Source organism: Poecilia latipinna, unplaced genomic scaffold (genome assembly GCF_001443285.1).
Source record: "Poecilia latipinna isolate Pla-1442-1.1 unplaced genomic scaffold, P_latipinna-1.0 Scaffold141, whole genome shotgun sequence".
Classification (NCBI taxonomy): Eukaryota; Metazoa; Chordata; class Actinopteri; order Cyprinodontiformes; family Poeciliidae; genus Poecilia; species Poecilia latipinna.
In genome coordinates this window covers 125,246-153,223 of record NW_015112757.1, presented here as the reverse complement: position 1 = coordinate 153,223, position 27,978 = coordinate 125,246, and the positions used below count along the sequence as shown (strand labels likewise).

Here is a 27,978-nt window from a genome sequence, read left to right as displayed (position 1 = left end):
TAAGTCGGTGTGGTACAAGCAACAAACAAGAGCGCAGAAAAAATGTGGCCTTTATGACTCATTAAAGCACAGTCGTCAGTGGGTAATTTAGGTTGAGACATCTGAGCAGCAGCTGTCTGAGTATGATGGTGTGCTGTGTCGCCCTCTGCAGACACATGAAGGGATCATCCTTTCAGTTCTGCCACTTGAAGATTTCTCTTTTCTCTTTACAGGTAAGACTAATGTCATGTGTCAGGCAGTTTACCGTTGATCTCCAGATTGTTTCTTGCGTCAAACGTAGTTGCGCTTTACTTTGTACATTAGTTTGCAAGGAAAAACTGGATAATCAGAAAACGTGGCACACTAAGGACTACCAGCATTATTTGCACCAGCTTATCCTTTGTGCTGTCAACTTTTTGGACTGTGGGACTGTTTAGTTGGGACAGTATCAACGCTGCATGACACTAAGGCAATCAACATGTGGTTCTGGTGAGGTGTTAAGGAAGCTCGGGTCATGCCTTTGGGTGCCTCTATGTGCCTATGTGCCTCTGGACAATACTCCATTAATTCCCTACGGGGTTCAGGTCACGCAATGTTTCTGGCCCTGGAAGAGCAGTAATTCCATAACCTTTAAAGCAGGTGCTAATATTTTTGGCAGTGTGGGTAGATATCACATCCTGCTGGAAAACTGAATCAACATCTCCGTGAAGCATGTCGGCAGAAGGAAAAAGGAAGTGGTCTAAAATTTCCCGGTAAACTGACTTGCTAAGTTTTGTAACTGACTGGATGTAGCGTCTCCTCAATTGGGCTCATACATCCCTTTACTCTTCAGCCAGACTGTGACACCTGGGTTTTCCAATGAATTAAATCATTTACTTTAATATGAAAAAGTACTTTGAACCATGAACAACATCCCAGTATTTTTCTCTTTTGTGTAGGTAAGGTGTTGCTGCTTCAGTTGGGACTTAATGACGAGAATGTGACAGTAGTCGCCCATGTGTTTGATACTTGTTCTCATCATGGCTTAAATTTTGTGAATTTCACCCAAATAGATTGTTCTTCATGATTCTAACCATCAACTATGGTTGTGGTAAAAAAACAAAAAAAACAAACAAAAAAAAAAAAACCCATCCTAGATTTGACAAGGGTCTAATCTCTCATTCTATGTCAACTGTCATCAAAAGGAGCTCATTCTGAAACCACTACAGAAAAATCAAGCAAGGAGTTGAGAGGCCTCCTTCTCAGGTTGATGGGGGACCCCAGAGTAGACACAGACTTACCAGATGGTTGAGGGCAAGGTATATTATACCTCGTGGCTTGGGAATACTTTGGGATGCCCAAGAATGAGGTGGAGAATGCCGCTAGCGAGAGTCCTACCAGGGGTTCGCTAGATGAGCAGAAGATTACAGCTACGTTGTTCCCAGTAGATTGTGATTGTGGTGCGAGACTACATTACGTCTTTTGAGCATCAAATGCTCATGAAACACATCTGACTTTTTCCACATCTGTGACGTGAAACGGTATGGACAGTAATGGACCATTTCCAAGAAACAAAATCTCAACTATCAGGCACCATCACAGACATTTCATTAGATTAACTTTTTTCTTTTAATGATAACTATTTGTGGAAAAAAGAAATCAAAAATGCAACACAATTGCATTGGGGATGACATAAAGCGAGTTTATACTCTGAGTATAAACTCTGAGTTTAAACTCTGAGTTTAAACTCTGAGTTTATACTCAGATAATCTCAGAAGTTATAAACTCAGAAGTTTATAAGAGTATAAACTTCTGAGTTTATACTCATGACTTCTGAGTATAAACTCAAAAGTCATGCGCACTAAGAACGTTTTGCTTCCAAGTGGTTGGGTTTCCTGCAAGTCCTCCCAGCTTTGCAATAACCAAAGAGAACCTGCAGATGTCACTGTAACACCCAATCTGTAGCAGGTATGTTTCCATGGGTTCGTAAGTGACAGAGAGGGCCTGTGATATAAATAACCACAGGTTTCGTTTTAAAGCTTTATTTATGTATACTTGCTCTGCTTAACTGAGACCTTGTCCAGCTGTCGAAATCTTTGAAAATTTGAAAAAAACATTAGCCACATTCTGAGTGTCTTTGTTGCAATAGTGCAATAGTTCCCTTGTGGCTATAGTGCACACTCCTTAAATGAGTGCACAGGAATCCACCTTGTTTAACAATGGAAATACCTGAAACATAAACCCAGAGAACAATTTCTTTTTATACCCCTTCCACTCCAAACACCACCCCAAATGCAGGCGGCTGCCACACTGTCTGTCAGGTCTTGACACAAGAGGCCTACATTCCTTTCACAAGTCAAACGCTGTTAGGATTTTGTTGGGCTTTGAGTGTCCCGACACACCCAGCTATCTTCTCCGAAAGAGCGAACCTTCTCCCCATCCCCCCACCGTCTACTTTTTCCATGTTTTTACTTCATTCGGTTGCCATAGAAATAAGCCCTGGACAGGAAGTCAGCCTCATGCCCATGCAAAGGAGGGAATTTGTTTTGTTGGGTAAACAAATCCAAAGCATGAAGGTGGTGCACCGAGCCACAAGGACAGCAGAGGAGCAGAGCTTTCAGAAAGAGAGAAAGAGAGACAGAAAAAAAAACCATGCCGGATTAGGTAGAGACAGATAAAGAATTAATAATTTTTTCCTCAACCAATCACAACACGTCTCTCCATTAGCCATTAGTTACGTATAAACTCAGAAGTCATGCGCAAAGCCAACTTTTGCAATAGAAGCTCTCAGAAAAACCACCAGTCATCGGATGTTAGGCAATGAAAGGAAGCAGATTAATAATGCATCTTCACATAAAGCTGTTTGGAACTGTTGTCTAAGCTACAGTAACTCTGTTTACAACACAATAATCTTTGTACACTCCAATATTGGTGGAGATAAACATGTTATTTTTCCCACCAAGTCTGTAATAATTCTTTGCCAAGAGGCAGAACTTCAGGAATGCAAAGCATCAAGATGACACAGTCATCTTCCAATCAAGAATGCTCATTGAATAAACTGAAACTTGTGTTGGGACATTTTATTCTCTTTTCGCTGCCAACTAAAACTCATGGCAAGTTGGTTTGTTAGACATGATGTTGTTAAGCGTTTAATGTCCAGATGGCTTTTTTTTTCCTATCAACAATTAATATTTCTTGTCTTATTTCATCTTATTTGACTTTTTCCCCAGAAATGATTTCACACATTTCTTATTCCTCTGATCTGAAATAAACACTGAGGAAGACTGAAATTAAGATTTAGGAATTAGGATCCAAGTACGCTGTATGGAGATTTAGTTTAATAGACCAACACAAAGCAGAGCGTAATTTCGTGCAGTAATTTTTTTAAGTAGATCAAAATGTTACTTTCTAATCGAAATCTAAACTGTTGACAAACTAATTTGCTGAGTGGGGCAATAAATGGAGCCAAATATAGGGCTTAAAAGGAGCAAAACCTGTTTGTGTTCAAGACTTGTCTTATAACAAGACAATTTCTAAAAATATAACTTGAATGAAACAAAAAGACATGTTTTGAGATAAAAAGAACAACTTCCTGAAAAAGATGATACAGATAAATCCAAATGTTCTGAGTTATTCACTTTTTAATGCACATTTGGAAACCTCAAATTCGTCTTTTATGGATACATTCTTGAAATATTCGTCTCACTAGTTTGAAATAAACGCTGAGTATTCATACCTACAGTATTCAGATTCTGATTAGTCCGAATATTTTTTTTGACGAGAATAAATCATGTGATTAATTTCTTACAAAGTAATAGGAGGAAGTTGCATTAAATGTCTGCCTTTTTAATTTTCACCTCGTTTGATTTTCAGTGCCTCTCATTCTAGCTTCTACGTCACAATTCCGGCCAGTTAGAAGAACGTGCCCGCTCTATTTTTCTGTTCGCAAACCCTCCACTCATTCTCAATTTTGATTGGATCAGAAGCACGTCACTCTAACCTGCTACTCATCAGGCTCCTCCCCCATTAACACAGTTCAACTCGCTGCTGCTGTGGAACGAGGAGCCGTCCAGTCCAAAACCCGGTACTGTACCGCTTGGTGAAGGGGGACACGATGCTGTAGCTTTCGCCTACCTATCGTAAGTTTCTTTATTTACTGAAACTTGTGCGAAATGGGCGTTTGTCTTTAGCTGGGTTTTTTTTTTGTTTGTTGTTTTTGGCTGCTTCCGTTTGAATGAAACGACAGACTTGTCAGCGCTGACTGTGCTCAGTCTGTCTCAAGTGAAATATCGCTTTCGATAGAATTATTAATAGACCCCTCTTGATATCTGGGAACCTAATACAGCTAGTCTGTTGCAGAGTCCGTTTAGGGATTTTAATAGCGGCACCTAATGAGGCTGTGTAATCTTCCGGGGAATATATTAGACATTTTGTTAACAAGTTTGGTTTTGCTGTGCTGGCTTCTGTTGGGCAACAGAAGCTGTCTTGTGCGTGGCCACCTGTGGTTTCTCCCTGTGGAGTTTCGCCCCATTAATGAATATTTCATTAAACCAGTCCGCCTCGACTGCCTTTCTGACATCATCATCAGTAAAACCAACCAGGGATTTTCAGCATGTTTTATGTTGCATGCGTCCGTTTGATCTTGTTAGCGTGGTCTGTTTAATCAGACTTGTAAATTAGTGGTGCGTATAGTACTCTTCCCTTGTGTGTGTTTGTGTGTGGGTAAAGCGAAAGTGTGTTATTCTGATTAACTGTTATTAACTCCTAGACCAGATAAGATTTCTTAATGCATGAGAAGTGATGGTATCACTGTCAGGTCAATAAATACCAATATTTCCATTTAAATCTGTTTGACTTTATTACAAACAACATCAGAAAAAGCAGAAACAAACAGTAAAGTGATATGGGGATTAGCATCTGTTTGTGTCTTCATCTGATAATACTGCTATATTATATTGTTATGATTCATTTCAGTAAACAGTTATTCGTTATCTTTTGAAAAGCAACAGTGTTTTTTTTAAATCTTTTTTTGTTGTTGTTGTTTTTTACATCTCCAGTGTTTGTAAAGCTTTGATTCAGAGTTGAGATGTTTTTGATTTTTCAAAATAACAACATTGAAAATGTGCACTTCCTGCCACGAGCAGTTCGTTAATCATTTGTTGCAGGAGCTGAGGTGATGTCACATGGTGTGAGAGAGAGAGAGGGAGAGAGGAGTTATTGTGAAACAGTTATTTCAAGCAAACAAAATAATTATACAGGAGACATTGTAAGATTGCTTTTTCATCAGTAAACAGTGGTTATTGCTTGCCTTCCAAGGAGATTGTACACCCTTAGCTTACTGGTGAGATTTTCTAAAGTTTGGCAGTGTTGCTGTTGTACTCAATTCAAGAGTACCTTCAACCGCTCTTTAAAAGTTGATACCAAAATTAACAGCCAGTCTGCTTCTGTAGAAACACGGCTTCCTTTTAAACAGCTTCTTACACCTTTTTGCTCTTCCTCTGATTTCATTTTTAGTCACATACTGGAAATACCCACCTTTCATACTGCTGTTCTCGAAAGCTGACCTTGCTGTCCGTGCGGATCTTTGTTTTCCCGACATCTTAAAAATAGAAAAGTTAAGACGCCTTCATGATCTTTAGGCTTCGCACGTCAAGCTTTGGTTATTCTTGTCCTTAAATAAAAAAAGACATTGACTTTATTGCCATTGAGTGACCAGCATGTGCACTGTAGGGATTGACCTAAGGGTGGGCAATATGGAAAGTTTTATCACAATATTTTGTGATACTTTTCTGACAACAATAAAAAGTTACATAAAAAGTAACCACTTTTTATTTTTATCTAACTGTGTGGCTGTTGCTGCATGACTCAGAGAAATCATAGTTCCATAAACACAAATACTACTCTTGAAAAACATACCTCTCTCTAATGCGCTTCTTTAGGACACCAGCCACTCAGAGATGTGGGATTTGTGTCAAAAGGCACTTACTGTAACTGCATTTAATCATATTTTGAACAAGCAGTGGAGAAAATAGTAAAACTAACAATTCCAAAACTACAGACAATTTTGGGGAAGTCAAACACAATGAATTGGAATTTATCGTCACCACAATATATCAAAATTCTTACAGTAATAATAAATGTGTTGTGATCAACGATGAGTGATATGATAAATGCCCACATCTAGATTGACCTTAATTAAAAATACTGTTAATTTGAAAAGTAAACCAGAAAAAAACTGCAGCTACACACTCATTATAGCTGTTTTATTTCTGCTATTATATTGTCACCATCCTAAAATAATAACCTATATCATATTTTATTTAAAAGATGATTTAAAAAAAAAATCACTTTTGTCAAAAAAAAAAAAAATATTTAGACCATTATTTTAGTAAGGTGATATTTATCGGTCAACATTTTCTTATTGCACTTAAGCAGAACTATAGAATAAACTAATGTGCCTATTGCTCAGAAAGTTTTCTTTGTTTTGGTTTTAATAGAGTTACATCAAATGTATAACAAGCTGGGTAGTAAATCAGACCATCTGTCATCTGCTGAACAGAATGGCTTCTTTCAGCTTGACAGGTTTCTGTATTTCTTCCTACTTTTTTGTTTAAAGTTTATGCATGACTTGCACTCAGTGGTGTGAGTGTAAAGCAAGAAGGAGAAAATTCAGAAAGAGTTGTAGGAAAAACACTGTAGCTGTTTAAAGAGATGAACCGTAACTGGGCCTACGTTGCCTTGGAGTTAATGGCTCAGTGAGTAATATGTTTGATCATTTAAGCACCACAAAGCTCTGTGTGACTCAGCTGAACTTTATTTGTACGGAAAGTTTGACCCCAGCGGCTTTGAACGGAAACCGGACTTAAGCGGAAACATCATCTCGCGTGATCCGTCATGGTAATTTATTATTTATTAATATTATTATTATCGGTGGTGTCAGGAGTAACAGCGTGGCCATAGGCAGAGCCAAAGGCTCTCAGGTGTGTTTCTTGTAAATACAAAGTTCATCCATCTCACAGTAAAGGACAGTTCCTCCGCAATAAGCGCGTCCAAGTATGCCAGTCAGCTGATCACCGTTCAGTCCAGCATTCCTGGGCGTAAGCATCCAGCGTGGCTATTGTGGTTCGCTGAGTTATCTCTGTGTCACTTTCTCCTTTGCACTACACCCACCGCAAAGCTGGTAAAACACCGAGCACTCCTACTCGACTAATTCCTCAAGCACTGGCTCTGATGAAAGCCATCCTCTGCTGGTGTAGAGGTTGGAGGACGCCGTTCCTCTTCCACTCAAACCACTGGTCACCACAGCGACTCCATATAAATCATAGTTCATCTTCTATAAATAACCCCTCCTTAACTCCAATTATTATTTTTTTTTCACAAACATCAAGCTGGATATAATATTGCTTTGTTTTGTCGTCTCCATAGCAACTTGTGATTGAGCAGCAACACAAAGTGTCTCTTGTCTCAGCAGGAAGGAGGCCGAAAGACGTCTTTTGTGATGCAGCTCTGCTGGAAAATCTGCTCCTAGATCTGAGGGCATGATGCTGTTTGGCATATTGGAGTGGCTGCGCATCTGTTTTTGATCACTGCACTGGTATTTCTCACAATAGGCTCTATTTTCAGACAGAAATACTTTAAAATAGCTTCAAACCGGTCTGTTATATCATGCGTCCTGTCAAACCTGATGTCAAAGGTCAGACAAGTGCTGTCACCATCAACCATTTGAAATGCCATGTGCTGCCTTTTTCTAAAATTTAGATCTAAAATTAGTAGATATTGCCTGATGTTAGTCTATTAAAAGCATCTGCTGCTCTCTGATCATCAGAGGATCATCCTCAGCTGTAACCTGATAATTCTGTAATCTGTGAGAGAAGCTTTTTTTTCTTTTTTTTTTTTCTTCAGTTGCTCTCGCTGTGTGGTAGTAACAACAAGGTGGAGGATATCTGTCGGGTCGGCGGCCCTCAAGGTTTAGGAATGCGTAGGAGAAAGTTGCTGCTCCGTCTGCATTAGTGTGTGTATCTTTTAAAGTTTTTTTTTTTTTTTCTTATGGCAGGATTAGAGTTTCCAGTCCCGACTATCCCTCAGGTGTCAGCCTGAAAGTCAGGAACAATGAGGCTGAGCTTGGCTGTATGGAGATCGCAGGGTTTTTCTATAAATAGGCAGGATGTGTGTTGCCTGGTGTCACCTTCAACCCAGAAAAGGACAAAGACTTTCTTCGTTTGCAGTATTCCTCCAGTTCCTGGATATTGTAAGAGTTTCTTGCACAGAGGAGCTTGGTCCAACTATCCTGAACACAAGTGGGCTGTCTTGTGATGATGTCATGACTCCTTATAGACTGTAGGACATTGTCATGCACAGAAAGAAAATGTCATCTTCACCTAATCTCAGCGTGTCCTCACTGTATAAGGAAATCAAGTGTGACGCTTCATTTGGACCAGAAAAGTTTAATGAGGAAAATTCTGACATTTTCAGGCTTTCTAGTTTAGTTTATTAAGGAAGACATAATGAACAGCAAGCCAGCTGTTGTCTTTTTTTTTTTTTTTGCCTTGCCTACTAGGACTTTCTTTAATAAATGCTGTTCGACAGACCAAATAGTTAAAGTTTTGCAGTTCCTTGCAAATGCTGTTGCAACCACAAACGTGTATGTACTGTACCTGGGATTTTACCCGACAGACTGACAGAAGTAGGGCAGAATTTTGGGTTTCAGCATTCTCTACAGATAATAAAAATGGCTTGCATTTGTATTAAGACCCCTTTTTTTCTGATACAACAAAATAAAGTCTAGTGCAACCAATTAAGAATGACTGTGTAATGTACTTAATCTCAGTAAAAATACACTTGTGCAAAATTCTCACATGGTTGAACAAACAGCCTCACGAAGACCACAGAAACATAAGAGTTAAGATATAAGGCAATGTCTCTATAAAGCACTATTTTATCTCTTAAGAAGGAAAACAAAATAGAAATGCAGTGGCACAATTGGAAACCTATCAAGTGACCTGACAGACTGGTCAATGGGGTATTAATTAAAGAGGTAGCCAAGAGGCTGATCCTAACTTACCCAGTCAAAGTCCAGGCATTAAGTCCAGACTTTGAGAGAATGAAGATCCAGAACTGGAAGTCACTGTACTCAGATGCTCCTTATCTAATCTCATTGACCTGTTACAAAGAAGATGGGCAGGAATTTCACTTTTTCTATTCACAACAGTGATTGCAGACACATACCTTAAAAATTTTCAGTTGTAGTTGGTGTACAAACTATCAACTGGTGGGAAATACAAATTCACAGCGGATTTTCAGAATCAAAAGTGTAAAATAACATTAAATCATCTCTTGTTTTTAATTCCATTTCAACAACTTCCATTTGTTGGTCTACCACCACACACTGCCACACTATTTTAGCATAACAAGGAATTTACAAGGTGCTGTGCTGTTAATGATTGACTCGCATTATGCAAGACAGACGGGGGGGAAAGAATCCCAACCTTTTCTATGCTTACACCGCAGAAGACTGTGATAAACAGGCCTGCGGTAAGAGCCCAGAGGAGGTGCTGTAAGTAGGCCACACAGTTACACAGTGGGATGTTTGGGGAATCGTGGCCCAGCTTCATTCACAGTTTATCTACGTGGCTCAGAGTCCCGAGTACTTCTTTTACACAGCAGATTTATTACATCCCAGCAAGGAGTGGATGAGCCATGAGGTAGTGAGAGTTGAAACCCAAGCCTTGCACTGATGCACTGTGGTGATTTCTGAGGTTTTGCTTGAACCCCTTGACTGTCACCACAAAAAACAAAAAACACAGTTGAGGGGCTTTAAAGAAATGTTGTTGCAAATGTGGTTACCGAGCTTCAGTAAATGGGTCGCAGGTGTTGAAGTGTGGATAAGAAATAAGTTGATGAATCTTTTTTAGCAGCAGTGTTTAGAAGAGTTGAAATGTGGCCACTAGTTCTCACATTCTGGTAATTCTGAGAAGCGACGCTTAACAGTAGATGCTCATTATGTTTTCTTTGCTGTTAACGTTATTCTGCTTGTATTATTACTTGCACCTGGTCTTTTTTAGTCAAATTGCAAAGTTTAAAAAGTCCATTGAGCCTTGGCAGGAGTTTATCACCAGTACTGTGTCTGTTGGGCTGCCTTTGGTGGACTTTATCTTGTTGACTTTTAAGAGACGTTTCTGGTACCACTACAACTTGCTCCCAGCATGTCATTTTCTTATATTTTACTTTTGATAAAGACTGGCTTGTTCTCAGTTATTAAATTTATCACAAGGTGTAATAACGTCTCGAGGCAAGGTGTTTTTGAAGGTAAGAATTTTGTTTGCCTCCAGCTACTTTTTTTCCTCTGCTTATGCCGGACCATTCTCAGCAAAATTAATCGGTGGTTAAGACAAGTAGCACAGACAAAAGCATTTCAAAATTCTTCTAATTCAAGGGATGAGCCTTTGTGCAGATGCAATTTTTTCCTAAAGGTTTTGCAGCAAGGGCTGACAAAATGACAGACACTTCCTTTACATATTCTAAAACAAGCTTATAACCTCATATTTGCATATGGTATAAACAAGTGAACGGCCCAGATCTGCCACACAGGTTGTCTCCAGTTCTGTCAGTGTCTTTAACACATCTGTCACAGCTCAAATTCTCCCTTATTTTTGAAGGGACCACATTTGGGTGTTTGACAGTCATCTCTCCTCCAATCATAATGACTGTCACCTTCCTGACAAATACTAGATGCAACTTTTCACTTCTACAAGACTGAATACAAGACCGTAGAGACTGCAACGGTACTGTTATTAGTAGTTCTTATTATGGGCAAGTTTTTACAGGTGTTTTGCACAAATCATAGTTTGATAACTGTAGTTCTTCATAAAACAATTTTAAAAATGATTTCTATTCATGTTTCTGGACACTTTGTTATTCGGAAACTATTTCAAGAAATTTGACTCCTCTTTGAAGCTGCAAAAATAGGAATGGGATGATAGGAATTGTAGATATTTTGTGAAGAGTCATACAAATATACATAACTTCTCAAGGCATCTGATAAGCTCTCCTCAAAAGTATTCATGCAAAAACTGGATAGAGGAAACAAACTAATTGAACATATATTGCTGTATGAGCGCATTTCTGCAGAGAACACTGTCACAAACTTCTGATCACACAACACATCGGACAGAGCTCTGTCAGAATAATTCAACAAGGACCTGGTGTCGGGAATGGGAGGACGACGCCTCCCTGCAAGTAAAAAGAGATCATTTTTGTCACGTGACCACGTCAGTGAAAACCAATTTCGAGCCTTTAGTAGTCCCTCTCGTTTATTTATTGTTTTGGCTCCATTTCTGGCTTATCTGCAACAGGTTTCATCTTCCAGAGAGAGAAATTGAAGAATGACTCTTCCCTCAGGTTCACGGTTTCTATATTCCTTAAAACATGTTTTTTGATATAAAGAAAATACTGACTAACCTTTTGTACTAGTACTCTCTTGAGACCCCAGCGTATGACATCACATTGCAAGAGAGACCCTACCTTTGGCATTTCCAGACCACATACTGTAAACTTTCCATAGATGAAGCAAGAGCTGTGTGTGTTGAGGGTGTGTGTTAGTAGATTCCTGACTTGATTATTCCAAGAAAACTTCAAGCGGAGCTGAAAACACCTAGCAAGTCACAACCTGAAAAATGCAGTGTGAACAGCTCGACTGGCTAAATCAACATACCCAAGATTGTCATGTGAAACGCACTCAAATATGTTGCCTGTGCTCCAAAGCTGTGAGGCCAGCGGGCCGACTGTGTGCTCCAGTCTGCTTTTAGTCGAGTGTTGACTGTAACCACCCTGGCGTTGTGGTTGTGTTGGAGGTAGCGAAGCACGGATTCTTTCCTGTCGATGACTCACGTCCTGAGCTCGGTGCAGGCTGCAAGTGAGGGCTTGGGGGAACTTCAGAATCCGCAAACACACACACACGAACACACACACGTATTCATTCGAACCAAACAGGGGCCTTACAGAGGACAGAGGATGCAACTCTAATTTGAATCCAGGTGTTTATGTTGATGTCCAGGCATGCTAGCACACGCAATGCCTGGAGGCCTTCCCACCAGCCAGGGATGTCCTCCTTTTCATGTGGCCCAGCCACCTTTCTTGGAAACACATTCCTTCAGAAGTGTCCACCAGCAGAAGGCTTCCAAACCTCCATAGAGGCAAAACATTCTTAGGTCAGGCCGTTTTGTGGAAAGGAGAGGAATTTGTGTTGCATCACAATGTGTTTTTAATATTTTCTGCTCATCCTGGTCAATTATGTAATGAATAGCAGAATGTCACATTTACATAAATATTCTGCTTCTTAATTTTGACTGTTGTCCCCTCTAGTTTTATTAAGCTTTCCAATTTACTGCAATTACTTAGCAATTCATAAACAGGATGCCAACTTAACAACGTAAGGTGTTAGTTATTTTTTTTCCCCTGTGTGGGGATTGTAATGTTAATCTTCTAATAGGTCAGAAAGCCAGACAGAAAACCTTGTTTGCTTCTTAGTAAAACTCGTATGACCACCTACTGGGAAAAAGTGCCTAAAGGACACTTGAATATCTTAATGAATAATAAGCTAAACATCTGACTAGATGGTCACATATCACCAACAACCTATGTCTGTACCAAAACAAGCAGCACCATTCACATTGGCAAGGGTGGTGAAGAGAGTATCATGGTGTGGGGATAATTTTAGTTTTTGATAAATCAGCAACATATTTCAAGAAAATCTAATATATAATGAAGAAATTTTTATAGAATGGTGATAATGAAAGGCAGGGTTTAAGATCATGCAAGGGCTTCTATGCGCAACTCACAATATCATAAGCTTGAGTAGTAATACTAAAGTAACAGTTCCAATACAAAGACTTAAAATAAAAATGTAAGATGTAGTTTTTTCAAAACAAAAAACTACCACAAAAAAAATTACAAAATAAAATGACTAAACTAATATGCTAAAATAAAATGACCCTTTGTGTTTTCAATTTGTGTGGTGCTGTTTTCATTCATTATGTAGTTTCATGATGTAGATTCTATATATCTGTTGCCAACGTACTACCATCATCACAGAGAAACGGTGATCAAAGGCTGTCCTTTGATGGCTGCTCTTCTATGGCTCTGCCATGGCAATACATATTGACTTTTAAGCATTTGTTACTTATGTTCCCAGTCCACATTTATACAAACAGTCCAGTAAGAGCAGGGGATAAGTCAAAGCACATCCAAATGCACATTTAGCTCAATAACCGTCTTTCCACTTGTCTGGAAAGACGGCTGTTGAGCTTCCTCAAAGATCATGCGCTTTGGACCTGTGGGGATTTCAAAAATGAGTCAGAAAGACGGTGAGTAAACGATTCCGCTGTTAAAAGCTGTATTTCAGGTTCTTCTCGCAGCCGCGGTTCTGTTTTGAGTAAGTTTGACCTTTGTCGCGTGACCTTTCTCTGCAGTGCTGACTGTCGGCGAGGCCTCCAAAGGTCAGAGGGATGCTCCTGGAGGCTTTCCTGTGATCGCGGTTTCCACAGAAGCATGACGTCAAGTCGCGAGAAGATGACGACACCGTCGCCCACACACAGCGACAGCAGCGGCTCGTCCAAGCACGGCAACAACCAGGTATGTAGGCGTGACGCTCGCATGCTCAATTTGGCTGTGTCAATGTGCTCTTATGTCACTGAGCCTGCAAAACAGGCTGCGTGGATTTAAAAACAATGAAAACCTGCTCACAGATTATGAATAATTCATGCTCTTGTAGCAAACTTTGCAATCATTTCACACTTTAGACATCAGCTTTTTTAAATAAATACCATTAAAAGTTTGTTGAAAATGTCTTAGGATTGTTTCTGTTCCTAATGCAATACGTCCAACGCACAAAAACTGTCACTATCGACTCTCACCACAACAGCACAATTATGCGAACATGCGGCGGACGATTGTTGTGAAGGTGTCTCGGCTCATTGCTCATGTGGTTAACAGGTTTTTTTGCCCCAGTCAGGGAACTGAGTGAAGACTAAAAAACCAAAAATTGCTATTTAATAAACCCTAAAAGGACAAAATAATCATTGAAGATCAAATAAATTAAATGTCCGCATTTCTTGTTTGCTTCACAGTACCGTAAAAAGCCCAGTGTGTACGCCGAGAACTTCTACATCATATTATTCTGTATTATTGCTGTCAAATTACTTCAAAAGTATACTATTGTATTAAAATGAAACTACTCCTGTAAGCTCCCGATGTTCCAGGATCCGAACAGCGCCTCTGCTCTAGTTGAAATCAGACGTTTACATGTGATTACGCTGATATGCGCAGTTGTGTACACAACATCTGTTATCTGAAGGGAAGGAATGTGGCTTGCCTGTCTGAGTCTTGGCGTGTCTCCTGTGTTTTCCTTCAGGATAGCTGGGAGATCGTGGAGGGACTCAGGGGGGCTCCTGCCAGCATCCAGGAGCCTGACAGACAGGAGGGCTTCCTGCTCAAGAGGAGGAAGTGGCCCATGAAGGGATGGCATAAGGTGAGCAACTCACCTGTCGTTTTAAAGCTCTGCAAAACTTTAGAATGTTTTGTAGAGCTTTTTTCTTTTATTTGTTTATGCGCTCGTTGTAATTTATTTATTTATTTTTTGAAATTTCTTTTATTACTTTCAAAATTTTACGTTCACAAAAATTACTGTGTCTTTAAATAATTTTGGAAAGCCCAGACTATGATCTTATGACCTTGAAAGTTTCTGATTCATACACTTCCCAACATTGCAGTCAATTGGAGGCACACCTCAAACACACTGCTTCCTTCTGTGATGTCATGGAAAATGACAGACATCTCAATATAATAATAACAGTAATTACAATAATAATCTTTATTGTTATTATAAAAACATATAATAATACATGTTACATCCTTCCATTTATAACATTCATTCGCACACAACACCATCAAATGTTGGTGGACCTCCACATGTCTGGTTTAACACCAGATACCTGAAGGTGACATTTTTTTATTTTTTTATTTTTTTCCAAACATATCCAGTTACTCCCACAAATATTCAAACCAGAGCTGAAAAAGTGTGTGTGTGTAAGCAAACCTTTCCCAGTTACACCAGTTCTAGCCAGAAGAATGGAGCAAAATTATTGCAAGAAAAGATATCCAGAGGGGAAAAGGTTATGTGTGTTTTCATGGCATGTATGGTTTAAATTTTACGTAATAGATCCTTTCATTCACATCTTAATCTTTGACTATAGCTCTTAAATCTCCAGCTAGGTCCTCATTTCATGCACTATTACCTTTCCTTTTTTTCTCAGCCTTTTCATTCCTTTATCCCAAACAGCTACAATGCCAACCTGACTCAAATAACGTTCTGCTTTTTCTGCTCAGGCTTATCTGTAAAGGTCTGCCTTGCAGCACCACGATTGTACTCATTCCCTAAGTTCTCCTGGAGTGCCCTGTCAGCACACATCCAGGATTATAAAGTTAAAATGTCCTCGTAAACTATGATTATATCAGTTGTGATCATTCTCTTTGCTGCTGGTCACCTGTTTAACGGCCATAAAATTTAAATGTCAAGGTTATACAGGAAAGCTTGTGCTTTTAATTTAATTGTAAAGAGCAGCTGTAAGAACATTGTCACTATTTAGATTTAATGCTACATGTTTTTTTTTTTTTTTTTTTCCACTTTTCTCCTTTAGAGATACTTCGTCTTGGAAAGAGGCATCTTGAAATATGCAAAGCGACCAGTTGATGTAGGTGTAACCTCAACAGCGCCATCTGTCTGTCATCAGTTCTTTGCTGTGTTTTTTTAATTTTTTTATTCTTGTCATATTACAACCACAAACACGTTGCAAAAGTTGGTTAACAAATCACTGACACCAGGGGATTGTGTACAAAAAGATTTTCACTTGTGAAAAAAAATCTGAAACCATCATTGTTACTCTGCTTCATAATTTGAATCTGCTGTGTAATAAAACATTGAAGTTTGTGGTTTAATGTGACAACAATAAAAAAAAAACCCAACAACAACAAGACAATAGAAACCAACTTCACTGCTATTATTATTTTTACCTCAGCTGCAGAAGGGTAAGGTCCACGGGCTGATAGATGTCGGCCTCTCAGTTATGTCCATCAAGAAGAAAGCTATGTGCGTCGACCTGGACACCGAGGACAACATTTATCACCTAAAGGTAACTCTAGAAACACAGAGTCGTGGCTCATCGCCTCCGGGTGTTTTTTTTTTTTTTTTCATTTCCTGTGCGCCTGTTTCATGCAAAAAAAAAAAAAAAAAACATTCTCAGACGCTTTATTCCACTTCCGAACTCGATCTTGCGGCACGCAGGTGAAGGCTCCGGAGCTGTTTGATGAGTGGGTGTCAAAGCTGCGTCACCATCGTATGTTTCGGCAGAACGAAATTACGTTGTATCCCCACGAGACCTACCTCTTCCACCCCCATGCCGCAAGCTCACCTTCGCTTAATGACTCACTTAGAAAAGTAAGTTGTCTCAGGGCTTTTTTTTTTTTTTTCTTTTTTTGAGATTACATCACATTTTTTTTCATCTCTCTTTGTGTCTTTCAACAGAGAGCGACTCTTACTAAGCAGGTGTCGTTCCACCAGTCTAAGGTCAGCTCCTGGCTCCACTCGTCAGAGGAGATGAGCAAGTGCTCCAAAGGTGCAGTTTGTTTCCTTCTCTTTTTGTCTTTTGAAAGTAACAATCACTGCATTTTCATCTTCTTCTTTTTTTTTTTTTTTTTCCGTTAGCACAGTCTTTACTCCTCAGCACTGTGTCTGCACACACCTTCACTTTGATCTAATAATAATCTGCTGTTCGCTCAGAGCTGGAAGAATGCGAGTCTTATCTACTGGAGCTCAACCAGCTGCTGAAGAGCATGGAGGTCATCCACCGCACGTACTCGGCTCCAGCCATCACCGCACTACAAGTGAGCGCAGCCGCAAGGGGTTTACGTTCGCTTTAAGCCTGGGCGGAGAAATGCCGTCAGCGGCGCGTTAATGTGTTGGCAGTCACCAAAACGGCGCTCGCCATAGCGATCGTCGGCACATTAGGACGCTGTGCATCACCATCACCGTGTTTGATCTGCCAGCACAAAACTTGGCTTGTGCACGTTGCGTATATTTGGACACGCAGGAAGGGAATCACAACAGGAAGTTGTTCAATGGATATTGATATTTCTGAATATGAAAGTTATTTTAGTGAATTTATTGACCTTGTGGCCTACTGAAAATCATCACACATCACTTCCCTTGAAGTCTTTTTGTTTCATACGTGAAGTTATTCAATTCAGTTCAAAGATATTTTACAATATTAAATATTATTACCTTTCCGACTCAATTTCCAGGCAACAGAGACAATATTTCATAGTAACATGTCCTGGATATTGCTGAAACTAATGATTATTTTAGCAATCGATATAAATTCTGTCAATTATTATGACGATTAATCAATTAATTGGATGAAAGATTTTGGCACATTCTGCTGATTTTTTTTATTTAACCATTTCAGCTCTCTTGTACAATATTAACAATACTTGAAAATGCAAATAAAACAATTAAATTCATTTTTAAAATCATCTTATTGCATAAAATGCAATGACATAGAATTCCTTTAACGTACACATGGTCATTACAGTGCAGAGCTGATTTGTTGACAATTTTTTGACTAATAAATGGAAACCAAAAGACGCATAATAGGTTTATTTTTTACAGGATTTGAACCGATTGAAGCTAAAACTCTACAACCTGAAGAGTTGTGGCTATAACATAATTACAGACAAAAGTTTTTTGTTTTTTTTTTTTATCTTGCATGCAAAATGTATATATATTTTTTATGTACTCTTTTATCATGATTAATCCAATCAGTCATTTCAGCCCTATTCCTGGATGACATCATCAAACACTGCTAATCCGCCTCATTTGCTTTTGTCACTCCCCTTTAAATCTCCGTGTGGCCGTATAAATAGGCACTCTGGGATATGGCCATTACCCACTGTGATGAGCAGAAGAGAGGATTTGAACTTCCTCCTCTTCCCTCTGCTCTTTGGTCCTGCTCTGCATCCATGAAGCCTCCTTTTCAACTCCTTTGTGGGTTTGGGGTCAAAGTTCAGGCATTACTTGAGCTTTTGAGATGCTAATCAACTGCTCCCAGTTGCAAACAACAACAACAAAAAAAAAACCTTGTCGCCTCGGCTACGCATTATAACAACTGTCTGGTCATAAAAACGTAGACGTAAAAATACTCAAAAGCAGAGGCAATAATTGTCCAATAATTGTGCACCGCTTCTACCGAAAAAACAAAAAAAAAATCTGATTAAGCGTCTAGCAAATCAGAGCTAACGTAACAGTGCTGCGACACGCTTCCACCTTCTGCAAATTTATCAAAATCTTCTCTTTAAAATTAAGATTTTCTCTCATCAAATACAGATTGAACACCGTGACAGACATGGAGTAGGCACCAGTGTTTTTTTTTTTTTTTCTAAAATGTACCGTGAACATTTTAAGTTCATTAAATCTTACTTGTCATTCTTCTTTGGCACCACAGGCATCTACTTATGACATCCCCAAAAAGGAGAAGAGGCCCCGGAGATGGCGATCTAAAAACAGCAAGGAAGCCAAATCCACACTACAAGTACACCTCTGCTCCCTCTCTCTTTTTTTTTTGTTGTTATTGCCAGTCAGTCATACACCGACATCAGTGAGCGAATAAAGAGGGAAATCATGGCTCCTCCCTTTGATTGCTAGGTTCCAAGCTGCATCTCCACCCAGTCCCCCCGTCTCCATGCCTCCAACCCCAACCTCCCCACCACAGAGTCTGCCTCACAGGAAGCCTGTCCCCAGTCGCCCGACTCGCCGACAGAAGTGTCACGTCTGCAGCAGGACTTCTACCGACTGGCCAACAACAGTGAGTTGGAAGTGCATGGCATGTATAGTAGAGAGAGAGAGATGGAGGGGGGGGGGGGGTGAAGAGAGCTTCTGTATGTTTTCTTCTGTATGGGAGCATAGTTGCCATGACAACTCTTTCCTGTGTCTGGCTTTTGCCTCTCTCCAGTTCATGTTTCACTGAAATCGGCGTACGGCTCCCTGGTAGCAGAGCGGGAGCGGCTGAAGCTCACCATCGACCTGCAAGCGCCTCAGCCGCCTGAAGTCGTCGGCCTCAAGAACCTCTATGCTCCAGTAAAAGAATAAACCCTTCCGACTTTTGCATGGTTACATTTTGGTTATTTGCATTATTTTTGTCTAATTTATCTCACATAATACCTGAAACCAGGAGGGTACAAGTTCCCCGCACTCCTTGGTCCACCAGGCGTCCGGTGAGAGCAGAGTATCTATCCCAGAGTCCATTTCAGAGTTCTTTGATGCACAGGAGTACCTTCTGTCTTCGTCTTCATCTGAGAATGAGGTCAATATTCTCGTCATCTCAACTGATGTTTTCTTCTTTGTGTTCAAAACCAAACAGGTGGAAAAAATTATTAAAAAGCACACTATAATTTCACATTGGCTATGTTGTCTGTACTGCGACATTAAAGGTTTTTGAAGATTTCTTTGAGCATAAAGTTGTGTTGGTAATAATCAGGACAACAATCTTATGAGGAAAACATTGATTGTTCTCAGACACTTAAAAGCTAAGAAGACATGAACAGACATGTAGTTGGAAAACACTTCAGATTCATCGAATTGACACATTGTTAGTACAAAATTATTCAGAATGAGGGTTAGTTTACAGTCTTTCTTGTGTTGTCTTTAGTAAAGCAAAAAGTGCATCAGGAAAGTATTCACAGTGTTTCATTTTTTCCACAATTTGTTACATTACAGCCTTATTCCAAATTGTTTTAAATTAATTTTTTTCCTCAAACTTCCAGCCTCAAAATACTCTTTCATTTCTTCCATCTGCCAATCTAATTATCCATCTCTTTACCCATTATCATCCATTCAACCATTTGTCTACTGCCATCCATCCGTTTTTCAATCTGTTTCTCCAGTTGTCCATCCACTTTATCTTTGTTTCTTTGTCTCTATCTGTCTGTTATATATTTGGGTTTCCTAACACGGACAGAAAGTTCAGGAAGTATTTCAATCTGAAGAAAAATCTATAATTTTGAACAGAAAACCGAGTAGGATCTCGATATAAATGCTTCCAAACTGTTTACATCCTATTAACAGTCTCCGTAGCCATCCTGCGGATAGTCTCATTTAAATGCAGTAGCAACATCTCCAGCATTGGCAGCATTTTCCATAAAACCAGAGACGACCAGAAAACAAATCCTCAAAAGCTTGAGGACTTTACGGACATCCAGCGGTTTTGTCCGTCGATCCTGTATTTGGGAGCGTCTTTAATCTTTCCTCATCGATTCCCTTTGTCCAGGTGTCAGACGACGACTCTTATATCAGCGATGTCAGTGACACCGTCTCCATGGATACCTTCGACGGAGGCAGCGCGAGACACAACTCCGGTACACGATGAAGTTGTTTGTCTGCTTATGTGTTAAGTCGGACTAATCTCTGTAACAGATGGAAAGCCGCCACAGCTTGAATAGATGGTTTTTTTTTTTTTCTTGCTCAGCATCGGGCTGTTGATTCTGACTAAGTCTTGGTGTAAAACTTGGTGTTTTTTTTTTTTTTTACCGACTGTCGGCACGATATGAATTCTGCATGTTTAAAATCGGTGCAGAGAAGGTGTTAAACATGAGCAATCTTAGCGTCCGGACATGTTTGCAAACTAAATGTGGCGATTTGTTGCAGTTTATCCCAAAGCATCTGTTAGCAGAGATCATTCAGTCACTTCCGCATGCATTTCCCATCAATTTCACTGCATCCGCTTTAAGAATCGCCTTTTGGCTTCTTCTTCTCTGGATACATATTTAACCGTTCTCTGATTATTTTTTTTTAGGATCTAGATTTGAGAATGTCTCAGCTGACTCAGGTCTCCGTTTCCTCCTGCAGTCAGCAGCGTAATAACCTTAACTCGCCGTCGCTCCACGCTGCCGTCGCCCTGCCCCTCCAGCACCGTGAGCCTGTGGAACATCCTGAGGAACAACATCGGCAAAGACCTGTCCAAAGTGGCCATGCCCGTGCAGCTCAACGAGCCAATCAACACCCTGCAGAGGCTGTGTGAGGAGCTGGAGTACAGCGAGCTCCTGGACATCGCAAACCAGACCGAAGACCCTTACCAACGCATGGTACATAAAAAAAATAACAATGAGAACAAATTGGTTCTACCAACACAATTGTTGGCAAGCAAAGTGAATTTTATCTTATTTTCTTGCCATACGTACCAAACTTGAACTTGATTGCTCAGACTGGGTCTTTCTAATACGTGAAAATGTTTGGTTCTTAACTGTGCCATCTTAGGTCCGGCTCTTTGGTCTTTATCTTTCCAGAGCAGAAGAATAAAGATCTTCTGCACTGGAAAGGAATGTCCAAAGGCTCCACAGCCTTTGGACATTCCACAATGGCTCTTTATAACAGGAAGCAGTTAATATTTTTTTAAATACAGATATAATAAGAAATGCTGGCTTTTAACTGTTTTTTTCCTTCAATTTTCCCATGAAATATTAGCAACGAATTTCTACAAAGAATGACACTAAAAGTCCTAGTAATGAATTTAGAGTTGTTTTCCTTTGTCATTACGTCGGAATCTGTGCTTTTTTTTTTTTTAAATTAAATATTCATTATCTTTTATGTTTATCTCTATGTTAAATCCTAAAATAGAGATTCTTTAAAAATGACAATAAATTTCCTGGAGTAGATAAAGTCATGTGACATTTGTGGCTCTAAACGAGGTTTATTTGGCTGAACTATAAGTTGAATCTCACCCCAGTTTTAAGTCTTTTGTAACGTCCAGCAGCGTTTACTTCCATAACTGCTGTTTTTAGCTCCATCCATCGACCATCGGCTTATTTTCACTGCCGAAAAAATTCTTCCTATAGCTAGTTGTTGCCACGTTTCACAGCGGGATGTTCAATTTGGATTGAACAACCAAGCAAGAAGGTGACCAAAGCATCTTCTTTCTAGTGTTTATTGTGTGGTTTTTAAATCGTCCAAATAAAATATATTTCTCTCGATGCCTCAACCCCCAGGCTGAATGCTGGATTATTAACCAAAGGTAAATAAAGTAAAAACGATAAACCATTTGGGGTTGAAAGCATGCTGCCATAGCAACACTGGCATATTTCAGTGATTTATTTTACACCACCTCATCAGGATGTCTCTCTCTCTCTTTTTTTTTCCCCCACTCACGTTCTTCGTGGTTTTACAATTGCAGAGCTGCTCTCTCCTCACCACTGGTCAAACGCATCATGAATGGGCAACACAGCGCAGCTTGCAGATCATTATCCGCTGCATTCACTTGCAGTCAGACGACTGATTATTACTCATTTAAACTTCAGATGGCATAAAGGTTTACATTCCACAACCTGTCAGAATAAATAGGGCTGGTAAATTGGTGTCACATTTATTTATTTATTTTTTTTGTAAATGTTGAAAATCTAAGTAAGCTGTATGTTATCTTTTGTTTCTGCAGGTGTATGTGGCAACTTTTGCGATATCTGCCTACGCGTCGTCCTACTACAGAGCCGGAAGCAAGCCCTTCAACCCCGTTCTGGGAGAGACGTACGAGTGTGACCGGCCCGATAAGGGCTTCAGGTTTATAGCTGAACAGGTACTGTCACACAGCCTTCTTATTCCACTCACTAAAGTGTTCTCTCCTAATAAGGATGACTGGAATTTTGGTTTAATCTCCACTTCTTCTGAATCGGTGGAGTCAGAAAAGGAATCCAAATTTTGAGTTTTATCTGTAAATTGTACTGTATCTTAATTTAGTAGTTTTGTGTTTGAAGGATACATTTCAAACTTTGTCACTGAAGAAGCACCGATTGCAGTTTTCTGACTCATCACTGATATTTAAAAGGCCTCGTCCGCTGATTCAGATTTTGACCAGTGGAGATTTTTTTTTAATTTATTTTTTTTATAACCGACACTGTCAGGTTGTTGTACGATCACAATACAGCCTCAATGTTCAGAAAAAAACCAGTGAAGCAATACAAACTTTTTGTAGTGTTCTCAAATATATATGAAAAGTTTAGAGTATTTCTGTCCAAACTATTGATATTACCTACGCTGAAGAAAAAGAAAATCTGCGCCATTCGTCAGTCACTTTTAACATTTTTAAAAACAAACACAACTTGCACAACTGGTTAGACGACAGGTCTGTTTTGAGCCTCTTACTAAAGCTAAAGTGCACAGCAGTCAGTGTTTTGATTTTACAAATTCACAAGGTCAGTTGAGAACAAACTAAGAAAAAAAACAAAAACCACAGATAAAGTGTCGTGTGTTTTAGATCTCCCTGTATTACAGAAAGAGAATAGCCGAATGCAGCAGCTTTGTGGCTATTTAGATTTAAATAAAATAAGTGGCTAAAGATCAGTTTCACATTTAAGTATCGGTTGATCGCCAGTGAACACAAATTTAGGAAATCAGGGCCGACAGGCGGCTTTCCCTTTCTAAATAATTCAGAGACAAAGCAAGTGATTGCATTTTGTCGCCTTGCTTATTTCCACCAAAATAACACGATCCTCGTGTTTCAGTTGTTTTTAATATGTTCATACCTGATTAAAAAGTTGCAGTTGTCACATTGCAATCCTGTAGATTCAATACATTTTCAAACACAAAAGAAACTTTAAAAAAGGGGCCTTGTCGTTTCTTCTCTCCGATTCCCAGGTGAGTCATCATCCACCTGTCTCAGCATGTCACTCCGATTCAAAGAACTTCTGCTTTTGGCAAGGTGAGCGCATGTTTGGAACTACCTCATTTCCTCCTGGCAGATCAGTGCCGCCATACTGTCCGTTTCATGCTTCGGCATCTTCACGTTTTGGATGAAAACTTGTTTGTGATTTAAATGAAGCTCATTTGGCCCCTCGATCTTTGTTGATATTCCTGAAACATAACAGGTGCATGTTAGGTTAAGCGTAACACCCATTTCAAACCGATAATCCAAAAGCAGTAAAAGAAAGAGATGCTTTGTTTGTTTCCATTAATGAGCCAGAAACCAATTGTAAAAATTGGTCAGATTAACGCTTTGATGATTTAAATGAGAATAACACTCTTTCTACAGTCACAGCCTCTCACCTGTTGTTTTTGTGTTTAGATGTGCGATGGAAAAATAAATTCTGGGGAAAGTCCATGGAAATAGTTCCCATGGGAACCACACATGTCACACTACCTGCGTAGGTCCTCTCCATTTTTTTATTTTTTATTTTTTTTTTCAAATCCTGTGGGTGTGTATGTGTGTATGTTTAATCAGAGTGTCTGGGTAATTGTGCTCAACAAAGCATGTTATTGTGAAACAATAATAGGAGAATTGCGCTCGTGTTTTCCCTGCAGCTTCGAGGATCACTACGAATGGAACAAAGTGACGTCCTGCATCCACAACATCATCAGCGGCCAGCGCTGGATTGAACACTACGGAGAGATGGCCATCAAGAACATGAACAGTAATGTCTGCCAGTGCAAAGTAACATTTGTCAAGGTGAAAAAATATATATATAGTGATGTGTTCTGTACTGAGTGTTTGTTTCTCGCTTCAAATGGCTGAATCTGGTGGAGAAGAAATTCTTCTGTGATGTTTTATCAGAGTACTGCGTTGAAGTAAGGAACGTTGTGCTGCCAAAGCAAACACCGCCATCTAGTGGAGGGAATATGGAAATATTGAAAAAAAAAGATGAGCTCAGAAAACTTTTCTGCCAAACAGACAAACTATGCAAGTGTATCTCAGTAAATTTGAGCATATTTCTGAACAATTACTTGTTTCAGTTCAAATAGTGATTCTTGCATATTGTATAGTTTCATTACAAAAATGGTAAACTATTTCAAGTATTCCTATTTGTTGGGTTTCATGATTGTGACTGCATGAGTTTGACTTTTTTTTAATTTTTAATAATTACAAATAGACAGGGTGTCCGCGCATCCTTAAAATGTCTTAAATTTGTGTTTTCAAAATTAAGGCCATGAAGTGTCTCAAATTCAATTAAGAAAGTAAGTTGTCCTTAAATACGTTAATTACAGGTCTTAAATTTTGTTGTCATACCTAGTATAGTCTGTGTAGTTTTTATTTTGTTTTTTTTTCACGAGACTTTTCTGTCAGGCAAACGTTTGAGTCGTGTGCAGACATTTTTATTGTGTGTGACTTAAGGTGGTTGAAGCTACCGCTAATTAGCTGCTAACATGCTTTTGCTAGCTAACTAGGTTTTTTTTTTTTTTTTTGCCTCTGTCCATGGGTAAGGACAAATTTATCAGCAGTTTGGCTGGATGGCTCCTGTTGCCATTTGAACCCTATTCATGCATGTTTGACTTTAGCATGAAGCAAAACCTTGAATCGTTCTCCTGCTCTTTCTAAAATACATATTTTTCTCCTCAGGCCAAATCGTGGAGCTCCACAGTGAACGAGATAGAGGGCGTGGTTACAGATTCAAATGGGAAAGTGGTGCACACCATTTTTGGAAAATGGCATGAATCGGTGTTTCAAGGAGACCCTCCTTCTGCCACTTGTATTTGGAGAGCGAGTGAGTCAGAAACGGGAGCCGGGAAAACTCAGCCGCCGTGGTTCTTTTAACGACATGATGATAAATCCTGTTTGTTCATGCAGATCCCATGCCAGTGGAGCAGGAGCAGTACTACGGTTTCACCCAGTTTGCAGTGGAGCTGAATGAACTGGACTCCTCCTTAAGACCACTGCTGCCCCCCACAGACACGCGTTTCAGGCCGGACCAGAGGTATGCAGAATCAGAACATGATCACTATTTGTTGATTGTTTTTAACATTTTTTTTTCTTCCAATATGTTTAAACAGATTCAAATGACAATGTCAAGAGAGAATAAAAGACAGAAAAATCATATAATTTCTAGACTTTTAGTTGTTCCTTTTTCTAAAGTTTCCCATCCGTCCCTCCATCAAAGTGAGCCTCTCCTCTATGTAGACGTTTTCACCACTCAACTCCTTGTCTTTACGCTTCCATCAGGCTGCTGGAGGAGGGGAACATAGACGGAGCTGAAGAGCAGAAACAGAGGATAGAGCAGCTCCAGAGGGAGAGGAGGAGAGTGCTGCAGGACAACAGCATGATCCATCAGCCGCGATTTTTCAAGTATGCGACTTCCTACCTGCTCGATCTGATGCACAACAAGGGATGAGTTAATGTAGAAGTCTCACCTGCTTGGTTTGGCATTCGTCACAGCGAGGCATCATTCCTCACGCAGCTACTGAAGAAATAAATCAGAAGCCATCCTCTGATTTTAAATATGCGTTGTTTTGTTTGTGCAGGAAGTCCAAGGACGACACATGGGTGAGCAACAACACGTACTGGGAGCAGCGCAGAGACCCCGGCTTCAGCAAGGTGGACTTCCCCGTGTTGTGGTGACCTGCCGGTCAGAAAACATAATAAAACCAGATGAAGTTTAGCAATCAGGAACCCCGACCTGGTTAACATGAACTGCTCTGTGTCACAGTACCCCACACATGGACCTCCTGCTTCCTCTTTAGGACCAAGTGTGCACAGAGCCTGTTGTGTATATATTGTTCTCGTTTGTGTACATTTTCTGCTACCTACTGTAATATACGCAGAGCCCGTGTGTAGATCAGTGTGTGTTTTACTGCTTTTCACCGTTTATTCCAAGTGCCTTTTCACTGTGATGCTGTACTCAGAACTGCTGGAGCAGTTATGCAAAAGTACCTTTATCCAGAGACTGACGGCCATCTGGATGATGGGTGGACAGAAAGACCGAGGACTGGAGGTCACATCCCACTTCTGTGTTCTTCTGCTGTGCCACTTTAGTGACCCAATGACTTTCTGCTGACCTCAGCAGTTTTTCTATATCTAAAAAAAAAAGAAAGTACTGCCTTTTCCAGTAAGCTGCCTTGTTCACATCATTCATGTCTGTAGCAGGACTGTGGATGCCGTTTTCACTTAAGGAAACAGCACAAATGCTCCCTTTTGGAAGTATATAATAAAATATTACAATGGGTGGAAGAAATATGCATTGTTTATTTATTATTAATAATACATGTGGCGGTTTATTTCACTTCATTCCAGGTGGAAATGATTGTACTCCACTCTTTAATGTATTTCTGTCTGCTTTTAAGTGTTCTAGGGTGGATTTTCCTTATATTTTCCATATTTACCTTGCAAATAACTGGGTATATATGGGACAAACTTTCTCTTGAGTTGTGTTACAGTGTTATGATGCCTTACTGTGGTTTACCTCATGAAGTGGGTTTGTGGTGTTTTATTTACCGACTTCCATGCCCTGTATTTGCCAGGGCGTTATTTAGATCACACATGTTGCCACTTTCGGCTGCTGCTACTAAAACATTTAACTTTTACTACAATATTTCTGAAAACCCGTCTTCCAGTGTTTTTTATTTGGATTTTATGAAGTGCGTTTCTGTGAAGATATTAGAAAATCTTGTAGAAACCTTTTGATGCAAGATTTAAGTTAAAAATCTATTAAAACCGCAAGAAGACGCACGTGTTTAGCTGTTTGGGGAAAGGACCAATTATTTAAAATCTTTTCTAGAAGCACTTTCATAGGGCTATTTTGTAGATTGTTTCAGAAATTGCTGATAACTGATGGTGTAATCTATTACATTAATGTGGAATATTGTCTCCGTGGCCCAGAAATTGAGCTATTGGCATGTCTTGGCAGTCATAAGTTTGTTTTCCAGCAACAGTCTTCAGTCAGAGTCCTCTTCAAGTACATTGGAAGTCTGACTGCTACTGGAAATCCTTTCTGCAGACAGCACGACCCTCCACAATAACTCTTTGAAGGTACTTGGACGATATATGAATTACAACATTTAATTCTCCTGCGGGATAAATCATGTTAATTGAATAGTTGCATAAATCTGCACACCCCTAAAGAATATTTTGTAAAACTTAAGCTCAGACGCAGCATTCACTCGGTTTTGGTGACCATCTGAAAATGTTATCAGATGACATGTCACGTTTTGAACAGCTAACAACA

General features: G+C 39.7%; 1 protein-coding gene across 1 annotated transcript; it reads left to right on the top strand.

Annotated features, from left to right (window-relative positions):
- The first annotated feature begins 3,974 nt into the window (after positions 1-3,974).
- Positions 3,975-26,987, top strand: LOC106945354 (oxysterol-binding protein-related protein 3-like). The gene is made up of 22 exons (XM_015028979.1): positions 3,975-4,097; positions 13,425-13,587; positions 14,366-14,482; positions 15,651-15,704; positions 16,029-16,142; positions 16,295-16,447; positions 16,535-16,625; positions 16,790-16,893; positions 18,510-18,596; positions 18,710-18,869; positions 19,017-19,141; positions 19,236-19,367; positions 20,331-20,418; positions 20,909-21,144; positions 22,488-22,625; positions 23,684-23,747; positions 24,111-24,189; positions 24,347-24,491; positions 25,380-25,524; positions 25,608-25,734; positions 25,980-26,102; positions 26,279-26,987. Exons 2-22 carry the CDS (start codon positions 13,504-13,506, stop codon positions 26,373-26,375), a joined length of 2,463 nt encoding a protein of 820 aa, XP_014884465.1. The 5' UTR covers positions 3,975-4,097; positions 13,425-13,503; the 3' UTR covers positions 26,376-26,987.
- Positions 26,988-27,978: the final 991 nt, after the last annotated feature.